The 19,658-nt window shown below is 35.7% G+C and overlaps 1 protein-coding gene across 1 annotated transcript in view; it reads right to left on the bottom strand.

Annotated features, from left to right (window-relative positions):
- LOC127838328 (uncharacterized) overlaps nucleotides 1-17,872 on the bottom strand; it is a 43,918-nt gene extending 26,046 nt beyond the window's left edge. The window contains exons 1-2 of the mRNA XM_052366025.1: nucleotides 17,761-17,872; nucleotides 14,201-14,275 (exon numbers count right to left, since the gene is read on the bottom strand). Coding sequence (XP_052221985.1) covers nucleotides 14,201-14,207 — 7 coding nt within the window. The 5' untranslated portion in view covers nucleotides 14,208-14,275; nucleotides 17,761-17,872. The remainder of the gene's footprint in view (nucleotides 1-14,200; nucleotides 14,276-17,760) is intronic.
- Between the last annotated feature and the right edge of the window lie 1,786 nt (nucleotides 17,873-19,658).

The raw sequence follows: 19,658 nt of genomic DNA, 5'->3' as shown, positions 1-19,658 counted from the left end.
TAAATTAACACTTCACCGGTAATTACCCGTGTTATTAACAAAATTATTACCGAAACTTTCCTCCCTACCCGTGTATTTGACACGAAATAGCGCTTTATAACTGGGAATTCGGTGAAGTTTTACGCGCTTTCTGACGCCGGGTGGGTACCTCAATCCCACATGTTATTGCGTATAAAAGTGATATTAATCATATTAAACATTGCTTATCGGACATTTATCAATCACTATAATTTAAAGCTCAAAAACAACACAGTAAGTTTGAACATTGTCTGATATAAAATTAGCGTTGTACGAAATGGAATACGGTCAGGCTATTATAAATTACTAAGGCTACCAATATCAGACGCTCGCGCAGGTACAGACTTCCCCGAAGTTACCGCATTTATTGGTTAACTAATATCAGTAATAATAACTCTTTTACAATAGCATTTATCGATACGTCTTTATTAAAATAATAACAAAATGGTTTTCACTTGTTTCTGACACACACAGAAACGCGATTTTTAACGGGGATTTCGTAAAGTTACACGAATTGGGTACCAAAATTCTCAAGTATTTTACATGCACACGTGACATAATACATACTTAATAATGCTTAGTAATTGCTTATATGACATTTCAAGTTTGTGAAATAAATTAATGTTCTATAAAGGGGATCTCGGTAATTCTTGACGCTTCCACTCGCTCTTGTCAAGACCGCATTGCCGCGTTGGAAATGGTATAAATTTAATTCATCTAACTTATCTTTCTGGATACCAAACGTCAGAGTTACATTAACCCTTTTTACACCGTTTTTGCCTTATTTCATTTCCGTTAATCGAACAAAACTCGTTTAAAAATGAGTTCTAGGCATTAGGATTTTCGGCTTTGGAAACGAAATAAATTCAATGTCACCAACTAATCTGTCAGGATATCGATTGTCCGAGTTACATAATCCCCATTGACACCGTTTAACCATTTTTATACGCCCGTCTATGACGGGACGTATTATGGTATACCCCGCGTCTGTCCGTCCGTCCGTCCGTCTGTCCGTCCGTCCGTCTGTTAATGTCGTACGCTACGTCAAATATCCTTTGACAGATTTTCTTCAAATTTTAACACAATCTTAATATTGATAAACCCTGATCCCCTTTCGTTTTTGACGGAATTCTGAATTGTCGTTCCAGAGTTATGGGACTTTGTTCGTCAAAATTTCGTGATTTCATTGAATGTCCTACTGTAGCTCAAATATCCTTCGATGGATTTTTTTCAAATTTCAACACAATCTTAATATTGATAAACCCTGATCCCCTTTCGTTTTTGACGGAATTCTGAATTGTCGTTCCAGAGTTATGGGACTTTGTTCGTCAAAATTTCGTGATTTCATTGAATGTCCTACTGTGGCTCAAATATCCTTCGATGGATTTTTTTCAAATTTCAACACAATCTTAATATTGATAAACCCTGATCCCCTTTCGTTTTTGACGGAATTCTGAATTGTCGTTCCAGAGTTATGGGACTTTGTTCGTCAAAATTTCGTGATTTCATTGAATGTCCTACTGTAGCTCAAATATCCTTCGATGGATTTTTTTCAAATTTCAACACAATCTTAATATTGATAAACCCTGATCCCCTTTCGTTTTTGACGGAATTCTGAATTGTCGTTCCAGAGTTATGGGACTTTGTTCGTCAAAAATTGAACAAGGTGAGCTTTTTTCTATTCCGATTGTACACTACCACTTACCCATCTACATTTCTCTTTTATTATTGGTCAAAATATCTATAACAGGTTTACTTCAACTCCATATCCTCTAAAGAAATGCATACATATACTCAAAAAAAGATATGGTATGAATGTCAAGGAGACGGCGCTCCATGCTCATGTACTTATAAAATAAACCATGTATTCAAATACAAATAAACTGAAGTAAAAAAATGATTCAAAGGGTTATTTATTACCTTACTACTTCATTGGCGAACGACGGGCGTATCATGCGCTCATGGCGCAGCTCCTCAGTTAATCGTGTTTAGGAGGAAAACAAAAGAAGCTCGTTGGAATAAAAGTGAACCTAAACATGTAGCTTGTCTAGAAAATGGCGGACAGGTCGTTGCTAACGAGTGCGCCCGATTAATCGATCGCTGATTGGTGGATCAATTCTGGTGGGCGGAGCGATCATAGATAAGGCGTCATGTCAATTGGCAGGCGTTAATAATGTTGATATTTTTCACACAGCCGAGTAACATTTTTAATTAATTAAAAGACCGGACTTTGCTACATGCACATATGTGCGATATACAATGGCAATTGAAACCCTGTGAAACAAATGGTATTGTTACTCGTCAACGCATCCGGTAATTGGGTTCCGTGTAGCATACTGCGTGTTAATATTACTAATGATTTATTTACAAGACAAACAAGGCATAATTGAACGAATATATATTTGTTTATTAAACAACGAAAGTCGAATATTGCGAAACAACTATCACCATCAATGAGCGAAATCGCTTGCAATCAAATGAATCTGCTTTCCTTCAGCTACATGAAGGTCAGTCTGGCTGCACAGGTTTTAAGCGACTCTGTTGGTGAATATTAAAATGGCATGCGAAACTTTGCTGCGTCGGAGGTTAAAAGACCAGTTATACATTTTGAGTTGTTTGCACTTAACATGTCTTGGTCATATTGATTATGTTGCTATTTAAAACAAAACATGGTAACATTTTAATTCTATTAAAAGACCGGTCTTAATTAGACTAAATAATGATTGATTTTGAGATCAACAACGCAACAATTGAACGAATAGGTACTTGTTTATTTAACATAATATAATTTGAATCGAAAAAACGTAACCCGCTCAATAAGCGAAATCCCTCGCAATCGATATCGTGTAGCCGCATTATCGCTACACAGGGACCAATCAATCGAGATTATCAAATCTCGCGCACCGGTTTATTATCGCTACACGGGGACCAATCGATCGAGATTTTCAAATCTCGGTTTATTTTGCGTGCTGTAACGGGATATCGCGAGGTTGCTAATCCCTTTGTTTGTATAGGTCCCTGAGTTAATACCACCCACGTGTTGCATGCCTGATTTGTAAGAGACCGAAAACCTGATAACTGCCGCATCCGCGCCGAGAAAGAGTTCGCCATTTATGTCAGAGGTTTCAGTTCTTCATCTATATTCATTCACAAATTTACACATAATGTGAATATCGTGTTGAATGGAATAACGGAGCGTAAAAAGAAAACACCATTAAACAATTTTTGAATTATACAGGTCGCAGTAGAGAATCCCGAAAATCCCCGTTTACACACAGTTTGGCTAGAAGTTAAATTACATAATTTCAATACTCTGATTTGTTGCTTTTACCGGCCGCCTAATTCTGATGTTACTTTTTGGAATGATTTTGAAATCATGATTGATAAAGCGCTTGATTTAAACAAGAACGTCATCATGCTTGGGGACATAAACGAAGACCAATTTAAACCCAATGCTCGCCTCTCTCAATCAGTTTCCCTGTATAATATGCACAACGTTATCGCTCAAGCGACAAGGGTCACCGCAAATACTGCTACACTAATTGATCCGATATTGATCTCGGATACCGTTTCATGCTTGAACAGTGAAGTAATAGTTATCCCTCAAACTGTTAGTGACCATCATGCTACTGCCATTCATGTTTCAATTCCTTTAATAAACAGCAAACCGATTCAACGAAACATTTGGTTGTATAAATATGCCGATTTCGATCGACTAAACAATCTTATTACAGGTACAAACTGGGAATTTATCCATGATTCTAATGTTAATGAAGCAACTGTTATGTTTACGAACAAACTTATCGAACTGATGAAACTTTGCATTCCAAACAAACTTGTCACAGTGCGCCCTAATGACAAACCATGGTATGATTCTTCTATTAGAACAATGGCTCGTAAACGAGATAGACAAAAACACATATCCATAGACAATCCTACTTCTGCTAACTGGAACAAATATAAACAATTTCGAAATAAGGTTAATAACATGATAAAACATGCGAAAGAACAGTTTTATTCGAACCTAGAAACATCTCTTGATGAACTAAATACTTCAAATCCAAAAAATATTGGAAAACACTAAAGCAACTAATAAAAACAAATTCTCATCCGAATTCGATACCACCTTTACAGTCAACGGACTCTGACGGCAATCTTATTGTACATTTGTCAGATACCGACAAGTCAAACTGTTTAAACAGATACTTTGCCTCTATTGCGTCGTTGAATGACTCAACCGGTGTTCTTCCACAATTCTCAGATATCTCTAACGCAAAATTATATAACCTGTCCATATCAGAATCGGAAATTATAGATGTTATTAAATGCTTAATGACCAATAAAGCCGTCGGTGGTGACCTTATAAGTCACATTGTCCTTAAAAAAACGTGCAATTCTATTGCTAAGCCTTTGTGTATCCTCTTTAACAAATCACTTTACGAAAGTACATATCCTGCCCAATGGAAAGAAGCGATTGTAATGCCTCTATTTAAAAAGGGAGAACCGAATAATCCTTCCAACTACCGTCCTATCTCATTGTTAAGTTGCGTAAGCAAGCTGATGGAGAGGATAGTTTATAAACATTTATACAACCACCTTCTTGCTAACAAACTTATATACTCCAACCAGTCGGGCTTCTTAAAAGGTCACTCCACAGTCGCTCAATTAATCGACATTTTTGATCAAATAACGAAAGGTATTGATGAAAAAAAACGCACATGCATGGTTTTCTGTGATATTTCTAAAGCGTTCGACCGCGTCTGGCACACAGGACTACTCTTCAAACTTAAACAAAATGGATTTGATGGTAATTTACTTAATTGGATAAAAAGTTATCTAGGGAGTCGCACTCAAAAAGTCGTGGTTGGAGCATCAATATCTCAAACGTTAGAGCTTAATGCCGGTGTTCCACAGGGATCTGTTCTAGGCCCATTATTTTTTCTTGTTTATGTAAACGACATAGTCAAGCACCTTAAATGTACTGCCCGCCTTTTTGCCGATGACACTTCCCTCTCATGTACTACCTCAAATATATATAACATTGAAATTGTTCTCAACCGTGACCTACAAGTTATAAGTAACTGGGCAAAACAATGGCTTGTAGATTTTAATCCACATAAAACCGTGGCTATGTTGTTTTCATCACACCATGCTGTTCCCCAACCACATGTTTTATTTAATAATGTACCGGTCAATTTTGTAGAAAACCACAAACACCTCGGTCTTACACTCAGTTCAAACGGCAAATGGCACGAGCATATCACTAATATAGTAAAATCGTCATCGAAAATACTTGGAATTATGCGAAAAATTAAATACACGGTCTCAAGAAAAACATTAAATCAAATTTATATTTCCCACCTACGACCACTACTTGAGTATGCATGTGTCGTTTGGGACGGATGTGCTCTTTACGAAAAAGAAATGTTAAATAAAATACAAAATGAAGCGGCAAGAATAGTCACAGGTCTCACAAAATCTGTTTCTTTGTCTAACTTGTATTCAGAAATCAACTGGCATAGTTTAGCCGAGCGTAGGAAGTATCTAAAACTTATACATATGTACAAAATTCACAATGGTTTATGTCCAGACTACTTACAAAATTTACTACCAGCAACTGTCTATCAACAATCTGCTAGGAACCTGAGGAACGCAAATGATTATGTAATCGTTACTAGAAATACGGAACTTTACTCACGCTCATTTATCCCGTCGGCTATCGATCTATGGAACAACTTACCTCGCGACATAAGACTGTTAGATTCTCTATCAAGATTCAAAATTAAATTGAAACAATTATTTCTCCCAAATGTCGAAACTCCTTTATATTTTCATACTGGTGATAGAAAATCGTCCATTTTACATGCTCGACTAAGGAATAACTGTAGCGATTTGAAATTGCACTTGTTCATCAATCACTTAGAACCTTCACCTTTATGCGTATGTGGAGAAGTTGAATCAGTGTATCATTTCTTTTTTATTTGTCCACGCTTTTCTGAACAACGTACTACTCTTTTTGAAACCCTACACGCAATTGAACAAATAAATTGCAATACAATGCTTTTTGGTAATGACATGTTAGATAATGACACCAACTGCTTCATATTTAAAAATGTTCAGATATTTATTAAGACGACAAAGCGTTTTTCATAATGTTGTTGTAGCGCATAGTTATGTTTATTCTTCTGGACAGGACTTCACAATCTCAAGGTTGTACTGTATGTTTTATTTCCAATGCTTTACAAACCATGATTTTCTTTTGTATTTTACTTGCGCACTTGTATTTTGCTCTCTTAATACAAATGTAATCTTGACCATGTAACTTACAGCTTTACAAAATCACGCTATCGTCACGAATATATGCAATGTAAATAACACAACAGGGAAAGACCACCAATAATGTTGTTAGAACTTTAGGTCCTACCCTTTTTTCAAAACAGTTGTATTTCTATATATGTTCTGTAGTTGTGTAACTATTTTGGAAATAAAATATGTTTAAAAAAAAAAAGTAGAGAATGTTCTATGAATGATTAAAATAGTCCATTATTTGATGCGTCTTAATCATGTGGTATTTTGCGCAGCCCAGGTCATTCGAAATCTGATGCTATTTATAGATAAGGGAAAATAAAGTACTGCTGATTAACAAAGGATATGGAGAGTCCGATACACTATCACGCGTCTGTTGCGCAACCTCGTTGATAGTGCTTGCTAGTACAGCGGGGTTGATTCTGATATGTCTGGGAAACGTTCTCAACAGGTAGCGGCGATTTCTCCTATAATCTCAATTGCACCGGTGATAACAACGCAATAGTATAAGGTAAAGTTTGTTAATATTCACAATTCTCAATTTATAAAAGGTTGAACATGAGTGCACCAATAACTACAGGCATACTATTGACCTTATCGCAACATCCGGGCACTTGCGTCAGTTAGAGTTACATGCCCCTTGACGACGGTGAAAACAAAAGCGCTGTCGCCATTTTATTTGCATTGAAATATTTAACTATGCTCGCAATTTTCTTAAGTTAAGGCACATCTTCGCGACCATTTTTTAGAATAAAAAGACCCAGAAATATAAATTCTTTCATAATAAATTTAATTTAATGAACGAACACAAATAAGGATGAAAACAAACAACCAATAAATTTTAAATATATGCAACATATAGTAGCTGATTTGAACCTCTATATTTGTTACCAACCTTGTTACGTATTAAATAAATTCTCATAATAAATGTTATTGTTTTTATTTAATTCACACCAATTTCGACACTTTTTGTTTCCGCATGTTAGGTATTTGAATGCCCCTTTCTTCATCACAAACCGATTATCTCGTTATGACAAAGAAAACACGGTGTCATAAAGCCAGCTGGGGACCTATACTTTGGGCTCTGCATAAACCACATGTGGTAATTAAACACAATTTATGATACCTCTATGTCATCTCTTGTCATACTGAGCAGTCATTTAAGCCAAATTTTTAATGCCGAAATAATTGAATATACAGTTGCTTTATAAAACACGTTGATACCTTAAATAAACATTTAATTAAATTAAATGCAATGTTTTTCATTTGATTGTTTGCATCAGTCTTAAAATCGTGTAAGCTTTTGTATTCTGGTGTTTAATTGCCCCTTTGTTTTGCATAATCCGATTATCTCGTTTTGATCAAATATTGTCCAAACTTAACTGACAAAAAGGTGTCATAAACCACACTGGGTGGTCCAGACAGTGTCATTTAACACGATAGATGCCAGCATGTCTCCTCTTTCTGGTAGTATTAAGCAGTCATTTGGATGAATAATTAACGCCGATGTACTTAACAGTTGCTTAAATTAGATATGTGACATATGGTCAAATATAAAGTCATGTCCAATTAAGATTATCAGAAATTTACACCGTAAAGAGACTAGCCCGATTAATTTATTAAAGTATTTAATAATTTTAAAATTTACGTAAAAAAACAAGTAACGTATTTAGCTTGTATCAGTTAATTAAATAGACGTCATTCCGTATAAAGATTTAATGTTACGGCAGTAAACGATCGACATCATAAAAAAGAAATTACGCTTGACAGCAACGGGGGTAAATAATGTTTGAAAAACAAATATTTATACAGATATATGTGTGTTAATTTTAATATTTGTCACTCGTACTCATTACAATGAACACAACTAAGGCTTTCAGTAAGTCATGTACCAGATGTCCCTACGTATTTTAGAGCTTCACATTGGCTTGATAAATTGACATAGTAGAAATATAATTATAATGTTCGAAAATGAATGAACCCTGAAAAGAACGAAAATACTTATTACATCAACATCTACAAGGATACTCCCATTATTACAGAATAAACGAATTTACCCGGTGTCTCAGTGAGAAAGTTAATCATGAATGTCGCCGTACTCGATCATCGGCCACTTGGTCGGGTCATTTTTCCAACATCCAGCTTGCAATTTGTACGGACATTCATTAAGTCCAATTAGTTTTATTTTCTGATCATATCGGGCTTTCGAAGTGCAATCTAACCCTTCATATTAGTCAAAAGACATTTTAAACACCAATTACAGGACATTTAATTACCTATCGACTTCCCAATAGGAATGCAATGGACGAAATATCAGCAGAGGTGCTCAATCAGCATAGTAAATCGACCGTATCTAGGGCATTGTTTTCACCGTCGCTAAGGGACTGCCCCTTCTGTGACGTCATCGAGATAAGGTCAATAGACGACAAAAATGCTTTATAATCGCTAAACCGAATACAAGAGCACCGCATAATCGGTGCCACGCTCGGCTGCGGGTGCAGTTTTGAATAAATGAAAGCTTGACAGAATTTTTTTTTTAGAGGTCACAGTGACCTTGACCTTTGACCTAGTGACTCCATGGGTTTGGCGTGTAGAACTCATCAAGGTGCATCTACATATGAAGTTTCAAAGTTGTAGGTTGAAGCAATTTTAGAGCCAATGTTCAAAACCTTAACAAACCTTGACACGGACGGCGGACACGACGAGCTGGCTATGACAATACCTCGGGTTTTCTCCGAAAACAGCCGAGCTAATAAAACAAGAGCACCGCATAGCGGGTGCCAACGCTCGGTGCGGGTGCAGTTTTGAATAAATGAAAGCTTGCCAGAATTTTATTTTTTATTTTTCAGAGGTCACAGTGACCTTGACCTTTGACCTAGTTACCCAAAAATGCAGCTACATATGAAGTTTCAAAGTTGTAGGTGGAAGCACTTTGATTTTAGAGCCAATGTAAAGGTTTTAGCACGACGGCGGACGACGAGCTGGCTATGAAAATACCTCGGGTTTTCTCCAAAAACAGCCGAGCTAAAAACTACTAAATATAACAAGAACTTTCTTTTTAAAAGATATTCGGCGTAATGCTGTCTTTGAAATAAAGTTTGAAAATTTACGTTTCTGAATAATTAAATTGAAAACAAAAGTTTAACTATTGTTTTCTTTTATTTCACAATTTTGCATATTCACCGCATGCGTTTATTTCTTTACCATCGAAATATATCGTTTGTTCATATTTGATAAACACGCAGTTTTGTTTTTTCACCATCGAAATATATCGTATATTAATATTTGATTAACTCGCAGTATTATTTCGACACATTCAAATCCAATTCATAGCCTCGTCATGCGAAAATGGGTCCTATGGCGTTCCAGCCAGCGTAGCTCAAGCCCAGCCTGCGCATTTGCGCAGTCTTCTCAGATGTGATGCTGTCCGCTATAAAATAACTCAATGTTTTATGGTGTTTTTTTTGTATCTCCTGACCAGACTGCAAGATGCGCAGGATGGGTGGGCTATAGCTATGATGGGCGCATATAGCAAAAGACCCATTTTAGTACGACGCGGGTCTTTAACAATCTCGTTGTGTATTGTGAATGGCACATTTTAGCATAATGCCTCTTGATATAAAATTGAAATCAAAATAGCAAATATAGCAAACTGTCAAATTAGGGTAGCCTTTTCAGGCATTCTGGAATGATTTCAAGACTTGATGACCGAGTACGGCAAACATTTGTGGTTATATAATGACGAGGATTTCTCTCGAATCAGCCTATGAAATATTCGAATGTATTCATTCGTCGAATGTATTCATTCGTGTCTGCTGGCGTTATGTAAAGGTCATTTAAAGTCTACTTGTACATTTTTAATGTGTATATGGTGTCAAACATGAAATTATATTCTTCGTGTGATAGGTATTCGATATTAAAACAATGTTCATTTAATATGATGGTGAAGTAGTATTATTTTCTTTCACATTTTGAAAATAGTGTATAAGTTTAGGTTCATTGCAAAGAAGTACCTTAAGTAAAAGAAAATAAACATAACAACTGATTGGTCGTTGATAAGCAATTATTGTACCACGAGGCTCGGCTATCATCACGTGACTGGTTATAACGGCATGGATTTGATATACAGCTATGCTCGAAACCAGTCAAATATCCGCTCATAGGTTGGATCCGCGAGGCTAAAATATCCTTAGTCATTACCTTCGATAAAATTAGCCTTGGTTTGATAAATTCAGAAACAAGAGGGCCTGAAAGGCCCAAAGTCGCTCACCTGAGATAACAAGATATTATTGGGACAAATCTTCTGACCAAGTTTCATGAAGATCGGAAAATAAATGTGGCCTCTAGAGTGTTAACAAGGTTTTGTTATAGCCATTTAAGGAAAAATGCCCCGCCCCCTGACAGCCATGTTTTTCAACCAACTGGCATCATTTTTGAACTCGTCCAAGATAAATCGGGGTGAATCTTCTGACCAAGTTTCATGAACATCGGACAGTAAATGTGGCCTCTAGAGTGTTAACAAGATTTTACTATAGCCATATAAGGAAAAATGCCCCGCCCCTTTGAAGCTATGTTTTTCAAGCAAACATAATTATTTTCAAACTCATCCAAGATATCATTGAGGCCAATCTTCTGACCAAATTTCATGAAGATTGGGCAATGAATATGGCCTCGAGAGTGTTAACAAGGTTTTACAATAGCCATATATAGCCATATAAGGAAAAATGCCCCGCCCCTGGTGGCCATGTTTTTAAAGCAACTAAAACCATTTTCGAACTCATCCAAGATATCATTGGGACAAATCTTCTGACCAAGTTTTTGTGATAATCGGAAAATAAATGTGACCTCTAGAGTGTTAACAAGGTTTTACTAAAGCCATATAAGGAAAAATGCCCCGCCCCTGTGGTGGCCATGTTTTTCAACCAACCGGCATCATTTTTGAACTCGTCCAAGATATCATTGGGATGAATCTTCTGACCGAGTTTCATGAAGATCGGACTAAAAATGTGGCCTCTAGAGTGTTAACAAGATTTTACTATACCCATATAAGGAAAAATGCCCCGCCCCTTGGCAGCCATGTTTTTCAAGCAAACTTTATCATTTTAGAACTAATCCAAGATATCAATAAGATAAATCTTCTGACCAAGTTTCATGAAGATCGGAAAATAAATGTGGCCTCTAGAGTGTTAACAAGGTTTTACTATAGCCATATAAGGAAAAATGCACCGCCTCCTGGCGGCCATGTTTTTCAACCAACCGGCATCATTTTCGAACTCGTCCAAGATATTATTGGGATGAATCTTCTGACCAAGTTTCATGAAAATTGGACAATAAATGTGGCCTCTAGAGTGATAACAAGATTTTACTAGAGCCATATAAGGAAAAATGCCCCGCCCCTTGGCAGCCATGTTTTTCAAGCAAAGGTTACCATTTTTGAACTCATCCAAGATATCATTGGGACAAATTTTCTAAGAAAGTTTCATGAATATCGGAAAATAAATGTGACCTCTATAGTGTTAACAAGGTTTTACTATAGCCATTTAAGAAAAATGCCCCGCCCCGTGGCGGCCATGTTTTTCAACCAACCGGTATCATTTTCGAACTCTTCCAAGATATTATTGGGATAAATCTTCTGACCAAGTTTCGTGATGATCAGACAATAAATGTGGCCTCTAGAGTGTTAACAAGATTTTACTATAGCCATATATAGCCATATACGGAAAAATGCCCCGCCCCTTAGCAGCCATGTTTTTTCAAGCCAAGGTAACCATTTTCAAACTCATCCAAGATATCATTGAGACCAATCTTCTGACCAAATTTCATGAAGATTGGAAAATAAATGTGGCCTCTAGAGAGTTAACAAGGCAAATGTTGACGCCGCACAACGCACAACGGACGACGGACAAAAGGCGATCACAAAAGCTCACCATGAGCACGTTGTGCTCAGGTGAGCTAAAAACTTTTCGCGTGAGACAATTACATGAGGAAGATAATACATGGATACACGTGATTTATAGGTCAACGTGGTAAAAATACTCAGGTAAAATAAGTAATTAAATTAAACACCATAACATATATAATATGTCATAATTTGGCAAGTAATGTTAATCTATCAGGGACATTATTTTAATCAATATGATACACTAGCATCATTTTTACCATACACATTGAAAGTGTTCCAGATTTGGGGTACCTATTTATCCGGACAAGGTCGGCTTTAAGTTGAATAAATTTAAACTATATTTTATGCAACCTCACTTGTCAGTAATAATATCTGACTATAAAACACAAATTGCGCAAATCATTTCACTTTATGGCATTTTAATTGGTTCGGGATAGGTGGGTTTGTTACGAGGGAATTTTTATTCTGTTGCTATTTTTGATTTTCAGGTATTTTGAAACCTTTTATGCGCTGTGTATGTCAATATAATTACGATAACATCTTTAAATGCTGCAAGTGTAATAAAATAACCCCACATTTACCATGTTTATTTATTTGTGTACTTTTACATCAATACCAGTTATTGAAAGTGGGGTACTGTGCTTAACAGTTATGGAGGTTCATTTATCGAATGCATACATTGCAATTGCCTGTTGGAAGCATCCTATATAAGTCTTCAATAACTTTGTTAATATTGATAATACATCAACATGATATATACCGAGGCTAAATGGATATGAGCAGATCATCCTGCGTGTAAGTATACTGTCGAATAAGTATGGTCAATGTACAAACCGTTCAAATATTCCGACGAAAACATTGAAAAATCATCCGTTAACCGCCATTTTAAACAATGTATGGGTGTTTGTTTAATGAAATCACATACATAAGGAATTATGTGTGGGGATCTAAATTTTAGTAAAACATATGGGCGAAACATATCGTACATATAACCTTGTATGGCAAGCGAAATGCACATTAATTCCTTAAAACACGGTTTAACAGTTAACTTTATAGTTAAGAGACTTTGACCCCGGGTTCTAAGTGCCGTTTGCACATTAATTCCTAAATCCCGGGTTCAAGACTTTGAACCGCGGTTTAAAGTCTCTTAACTATATATTTAAGAAACGACCAATGAAATCTTGACATTTTCCTTCTAATTGTGGTTTAAGCTCCGCTGATTGGTTGCCTCTGAATTATGTAGATAAGAGATGTGTATCTATCTTTAGACACACTTTCAACCGCGGTTCAAACTCTTGAACTCGGGTTTAAGGAATAAATGTGCAAACGGCACTTTGAACTCGAGTTCAAAGTCTCTTAACCCGATAGTTAACTGTTATATAATTAATGTGCATTCCGCGCGTCTTAACCGCAGTTAAAGACTTTGAGCCGCAGTTTAAGACTTTGAACCGCAGTTTAAGACTTTGAACCGCAGTTCAGAGTCTCTTAACACTATAATTAAGAGAGGACCGGTTTAAATTCTTGAACTCGGGTTTAAGGAATTAATGTGCAAACGGCACTTTGAACTCGGGTTCAAAATTTCTTAACTATATAATTAACTGTTTAATAATTAATGTGCATTCCGCGCCTCTTAACCGCAGTTTAAGACTTTTAACCGCAGTTCAAAGTCTCTTAACCCTATAGTTAAGAGATGACCAATGAAGTTGCGGTATTTACCTTCTAATTGTGGTTTAAGCTCCGCTGATTGGTTGTCTCAGATAACAGATTTGTATCTATTTTTAGACACACTTTAAACCGCGGTTCAAAGTCTTGAACCCGGGTTTAATGAATTAATCTGCAAACGGCACTTTGAACTCGGGTTCAAAGTCTCTTAACTATATAGTTAATTGTTAAACCGTGGTTTAATGAATTAATGTGCATTTCGCTTGCCATAACCTTGCTTTGATCTTGCATATAGGATCAAACGGTACTTACTTGTCATTGTATTGATAGTGAACAGTCCAAACTGTGTGACGGACAAGCTATTCTTTATACATATGATTGTTGGTTCTGAAAATAAAACATTTAATAAATCGAAATATCATGTGACGTGTTTACTTCTTAAAAATGATGAACGATTTCTTATTATGATTAAGATCTACTACAGTAAATTCACAAAGATACAGTTGTACATTATTTATATTTTATTGCAGCATGGAAGGATCGTATTATACTCGATTTGTATCATATATCAAGTAAACTGACTTTGATCGTGAATGTACGCATATGAATTAACGTAAAGTCATAACCATTGATGTTGTTTTTTTTAATAATAAAGATTACATGTGTCTTTTATTGCTTATTTTATAGTTTAAACAAAATTTCGCAATATTTTTATCGACATTGCGAGATACTAAAAAAGCCTGCTTAAAGAGTCTCCCAAATATATCGCCCGTTGATTTCCCGTTTAACGTTCTCCATAATACTGTTTGATGGACGGTAAGGTGTTAAGTTGCTCGCAATAAAATGTTAATTTACATAAAATATCTTTATAATGCGATGTATAAAAAAGTTACAAAAATGGATCATAAGAGAATACATTTAAACCATCTCATCTCTTCTTCGTCGCGATATCGCCGATTCGATTGAACGTTACAGTTGAATAGTTAACGCATTAGTTAATAATGGTTATCACCTACTCTGCTGAAGTTATTTAGTTGGTCGAAATTATAAAACAAAAAATAAAGATTGGGAAAGTGACTTTGCAAGTAATAAAAAGCAGCACTTCAGGTCGATCAACAAGAAACAAGAAACATCTTTAAATATATATTCGGCGTATATCATGACTTTGAAATAAAGGTAACAAAATACAATTTTTAAGTTATTACATTAAATATAAGTTTTTAGTTTTGTTGTATACTTTGTTCACGTACCATATTGAACATGTCAACGATACCGAAGGCGAACTGAACGCGTTTTATTTCTTGCTTGTAATTAATTTGTAAACATACCTCCGAGTAAACAGAGTAGAACCCTAAACAAAACCCTTAAAGTTGCCTTACGTGACTCCACATCTGATATGCGCTAACCAGAGAACAATGCTCGACAATGTCGTCAGTGGCAATTGTTTACAACCAGTATAGCTTAAATGAGAGCTTAGATATTTAAGGATGTTTTTGGGACGGATCTCTTAATACGTAATGAATAATTTGAGCGTGCATTTTCACTAGAGTTTTTTAATAGAAATACAACAAACCTATTTCAAGATATATTGTCTCGATCATTGTTACTTTGATGGTTCATTATTCATTATGGGAAAATCATGTACAATCCGATTCTCCAACTTTTCATAATTAGGTCTGAACATTCACGATTCGGAATGTCATTGAAAACGGTTATGAACGAATACAATTGGTCGTTGAATGGTAATTTAATAATCATCCACCCAGCGGAAACATTTATGTTCTCAGCCACTTGAAAGCCAAACAATGACCAATAGCTGGAGGCTACAGTTAATATTATTGTAACTATTGTAGTCGACACTGTTACTTGTTACATGGAACATGCCGCGGTATATCGCTGGGGTAACCGACAAAGGGTGTAAATGGTATTTGATTTTTTTTTTTTTGGGGGGGCATTGTCCTTTGCCTTCATTTTGTAAGTGCAAATTTTAAGCCTTTAATGTACGAGATATGTCAAAACTCATGTACTTATGTTACAGTAATAAAACATCAGTGTTCATACTGGTAGATCGTTAATCCAGAAACGTTTCATTATTTGCTAGTGCTTAATATATGGATGATTAAATTAATAAAAGCACAGGCTATTGAAATTCAATAATGTTATTATTCAGAAATAAAACAAAACCATATTATTTAAAGGGACTTGCCCAGTTTTGCTAAATAACAATTTTCAACAAACGTGTCATAAATTAAACATAAATATATCCATTATTTTTAAACAAAATAACACTCATGCCTAAGAAAAATGTGAAAAATATGTCTGCTTCAATTGAAATAGAAAAATAACGTTTTTTTGTGGGTAATTCTAATACACTCGACGTTTAGTTTCAAACTAACATCTCATTTGAAAAGCCGGCGTAGTGTCGTGGTAGCGCCTTAGCTTTTTCTTGTAGAGTAACCGGGTTTGATTCCCAGGACAGGCTCATTTTACGCATTTTATCATTTTCTTTGTTATTATCATTATTTAAAAGTATTCAAAATATTACAGTTTTGTAAATAAATTCATTCAATGACATTTTCAAAGATACCAAATTTGGTGATCAAGTCTCATTGAAACTCAACAATACCGTTTGCTGATTTACTTTTTTATACTCAACAATACCGTTTGCTGTTTTACTTTGTTGAAGGACGCTACCGTTTGCTGTTTTACTTTGTTGACGGACGCTACAGTGTATATTAAATTCCGTCATCGGCGAGGTATGTTGTTTGAAGTAAGCAATATTATTAATAGGCAGTATGACCAACGCTTGCAATGAAATGTGCATAATTTATTCCATGAAAAGTTTGGGATTAACATTTACTAAAAAGACAAACTATAACCGATCGTTCCATTGGTTGATCTGTTAACCTTGCTTTAGTCAACATGAAGACATTAAAGATTAAATTACATACGGAATGAGACATATATAGTACTTTGTATTTCTTGAATATTTTGTCAACATTTCACAGAAATGCAGTAGTTTATATACAATCCAAAGGCGTGTTAATTAATTAGTGAGACGACCATGTGTGTATTGGTTTTATTTTAGAGTCTTAACGGCTCTTTACATGCCTGTGATGTTGTTATGTTGTCCGATATCAGAACGTGTTGCTAACAGCAAACAGTAAATCATTAAATTGTCCTTAAAGCTGTAGGTATTCCATGGTACGCACACAAAAATTTCAATATACGTATTTTTTGTTAATGACGCACGTATTTGTTTTATTTTGAATCAGAGTGGCGGCCCACACTACGGTTATGAATGAAGCAAATTTGCTGCTTTAACGACCTGTAGACACGTAAAACTCTATTAAAAATAAACAACCGTCTCTCTGTTCGTTGATTCACATCTATAGTGATAATGTATCTCTTTACTGTAACCGTTATTCGGGCGTCGAACATAACCATAACACCGTTAATACGTCGTTTCTTTTTATAAACGTAAAACAAGTATTATCTGATGTACATATAATAAAGTGTCGTTTCCTTTTACATACATTTAAATGTTATCAGTATCATGCACACTACCTATTTTAATTCATTTTCATTTAAAAACGGTATCATGGTTTCTAAAAAAACACTATCTGTTTTACGAAATTTGTCTGAAATTATTTAGCTGTTTCGGTACATTCACTCTGCTAACAAAATACACGGACCACAACAAAAAAATTGTATAGCTATGTAACAGCGGTCAGATATACAATCCACTAAAAAACGCAGATATTGTTCAATTGTTCTTGTCTCATCAGTGAGATGTATAATACTTGCTACCCAGTGTATTATTATAAAGCGATTTATATTCAATAAATAAGGTACAATATGAAATGTTTTACCTTTTCAGAAAACTAATTCCATGTATTGACGAAACCACGAATTACGTGAAACTACCCCAATTCAGGTATCAATTCATCGTCGTAGTAAACAAGCCGGAAATCATAATCGCTCATGCGTGGGTCTCCACGATACGGATGGACAATAACGATTTCTCTGCGTTTAGATCATCTTTGCGGTTCATACACATAGTAGAAACATTGTGAATATAAGCCTGTTAACCATTTCAATGTTATAATGCATGTATAAAGGTTACTCGTATAGTCCACTATCCTTAAAACAGTGTTTTAAATAGGGTACAGTCACATCAAAATTAATAAACCATGAATTTTTTCCAGGATATGTCCAAATATTTACAGAAGAAAATTAATATTTTCGGAGTAAGTTAATCGAAGTGGAAGCCTTTATTTGATGATCAAATAAAGAATCTAAAAACTCGTAACACATGGATTGTGTTCTTCAGTCATAATAATTTTAACACAATTATTCGATATTTACGCTGAATACCCTGTAGTTCTTTTCCTACGTGCTTCTATCCCAATTATGAAGAACTAAATACAGGTTTCGCCTAAACAAACCAAACCTTCGACTAGCGAAATAGCGCTTGGTATGGCTGTTAAATTGGTGACATTATTCCTGTAATAAGGTAAAATTGCGAACGTAAGGGCGAACCAATATGAGTCAACTTTGCTACAAGGGTGTGTTCTATTCAAAGTATTGATGTTCAATACCGGTGATATACAAGCAATTCAATAGGCTAAACCAGCTGTACAACTGCGGTTGCTGTTATTTGAAATTAAATATATAACTATGCGCTTGTCAATGAATGGGTGTATTGTACGCATGGGAAAAAGAAATGGGCAATATCTCCCCCAAAGATCAAATGATCGGAGGGACCTGACTATATACTCGAGACATTTATAACTCAAAGGGCAATAATTCCGTGGAAAATCGTTGTAGCCAATCAATATTAAATTACAAATACAAACAGATAATATTAATTTATCCACACTTTAAGGGTACTGCAGTTAAAAAGAACATCGGGTCATCTGTCTACGAGACGTACCGACATGTGCAATACTTAATGCCTCTCATTCCAGGAGGGTATTAAAATGAAATACTTATATCGAAGGGCAATAACTCATTGAACAAGAGCACCGCATAACGGGTGCCAAGCTCGGCTACGGTGCAGTTTTTAATAAATGAAAGCTTGTCAGAATTATTTTTTAGAGGTCACAGTGATCTTGACCTTTGACCAAGTGACCCCAAAATGGGTGTGGCGTGTAGAACTCATCAAGGTGCATCTACGTATGAAGTTTCAAAGTTGTAGGTGGAAGCACTTTGATTTTAGAGCCAATGTTAAGGTTTAAGCACGACTCGGACGGCGGACGTTAGACGGCGGACGTCGAACGACGAGCTGGCTATGACAATACCTCGGGTTTTCTCCGAAAACGCCGAGCTAAAAATGATTGAAATCATTGGTTGCTGCATATAGGTTCCTAGAGTATGACGGATAAAATTGTCGGCGAAATTGTTTTACACCCGAACAAAATCTGTTTGATACGTAAGAAATCGGATAAAAAAGCGACAGCTGTGATAGAGTATTTTTCCAAACTAATAGTTTTCCTCATAACTTCAGTTTGGCCTCATTAGAACAGTAAGAGAATAACCAGCTGTATATCCACAGTAACGCATAGTACAGCCCATAGACTAATGCAATTAGATAAAACGCACGTTGTGCAGTAAAGAACACTGGAAATGAGACTGGATGCACGTCGTGTGGTAAAGATGCGGTAAAAAAGACCAGTGTTCTTTACCGCACGACGTGCGTTTTATCTAATTGCATTTTACTGCACGATGGATTTTCAGTATAACCTGCGGAGTTCTTTATACACAAGTC

The sequence above is a fragment of the Dreissena polymorpha genome, chromosome 7 (genome assembly GCF_020536995.1).
Source record: "Dreissena polymorpha isolate Duluth1 chromosome 7, UMN_Dpol_1.0, whole genome shotgun sequence".
Lineage (NCBI taxonomy): Eukaryota > Metazoa > Mollusca > Bivalvia > Myida > Dreissenidae > Dreissena > Dreissena polymorpha.
Note: the sequence above shows the minus strand (reverse complement) of the source record. Positions and strands in the feature narration are given on the sequence as shown.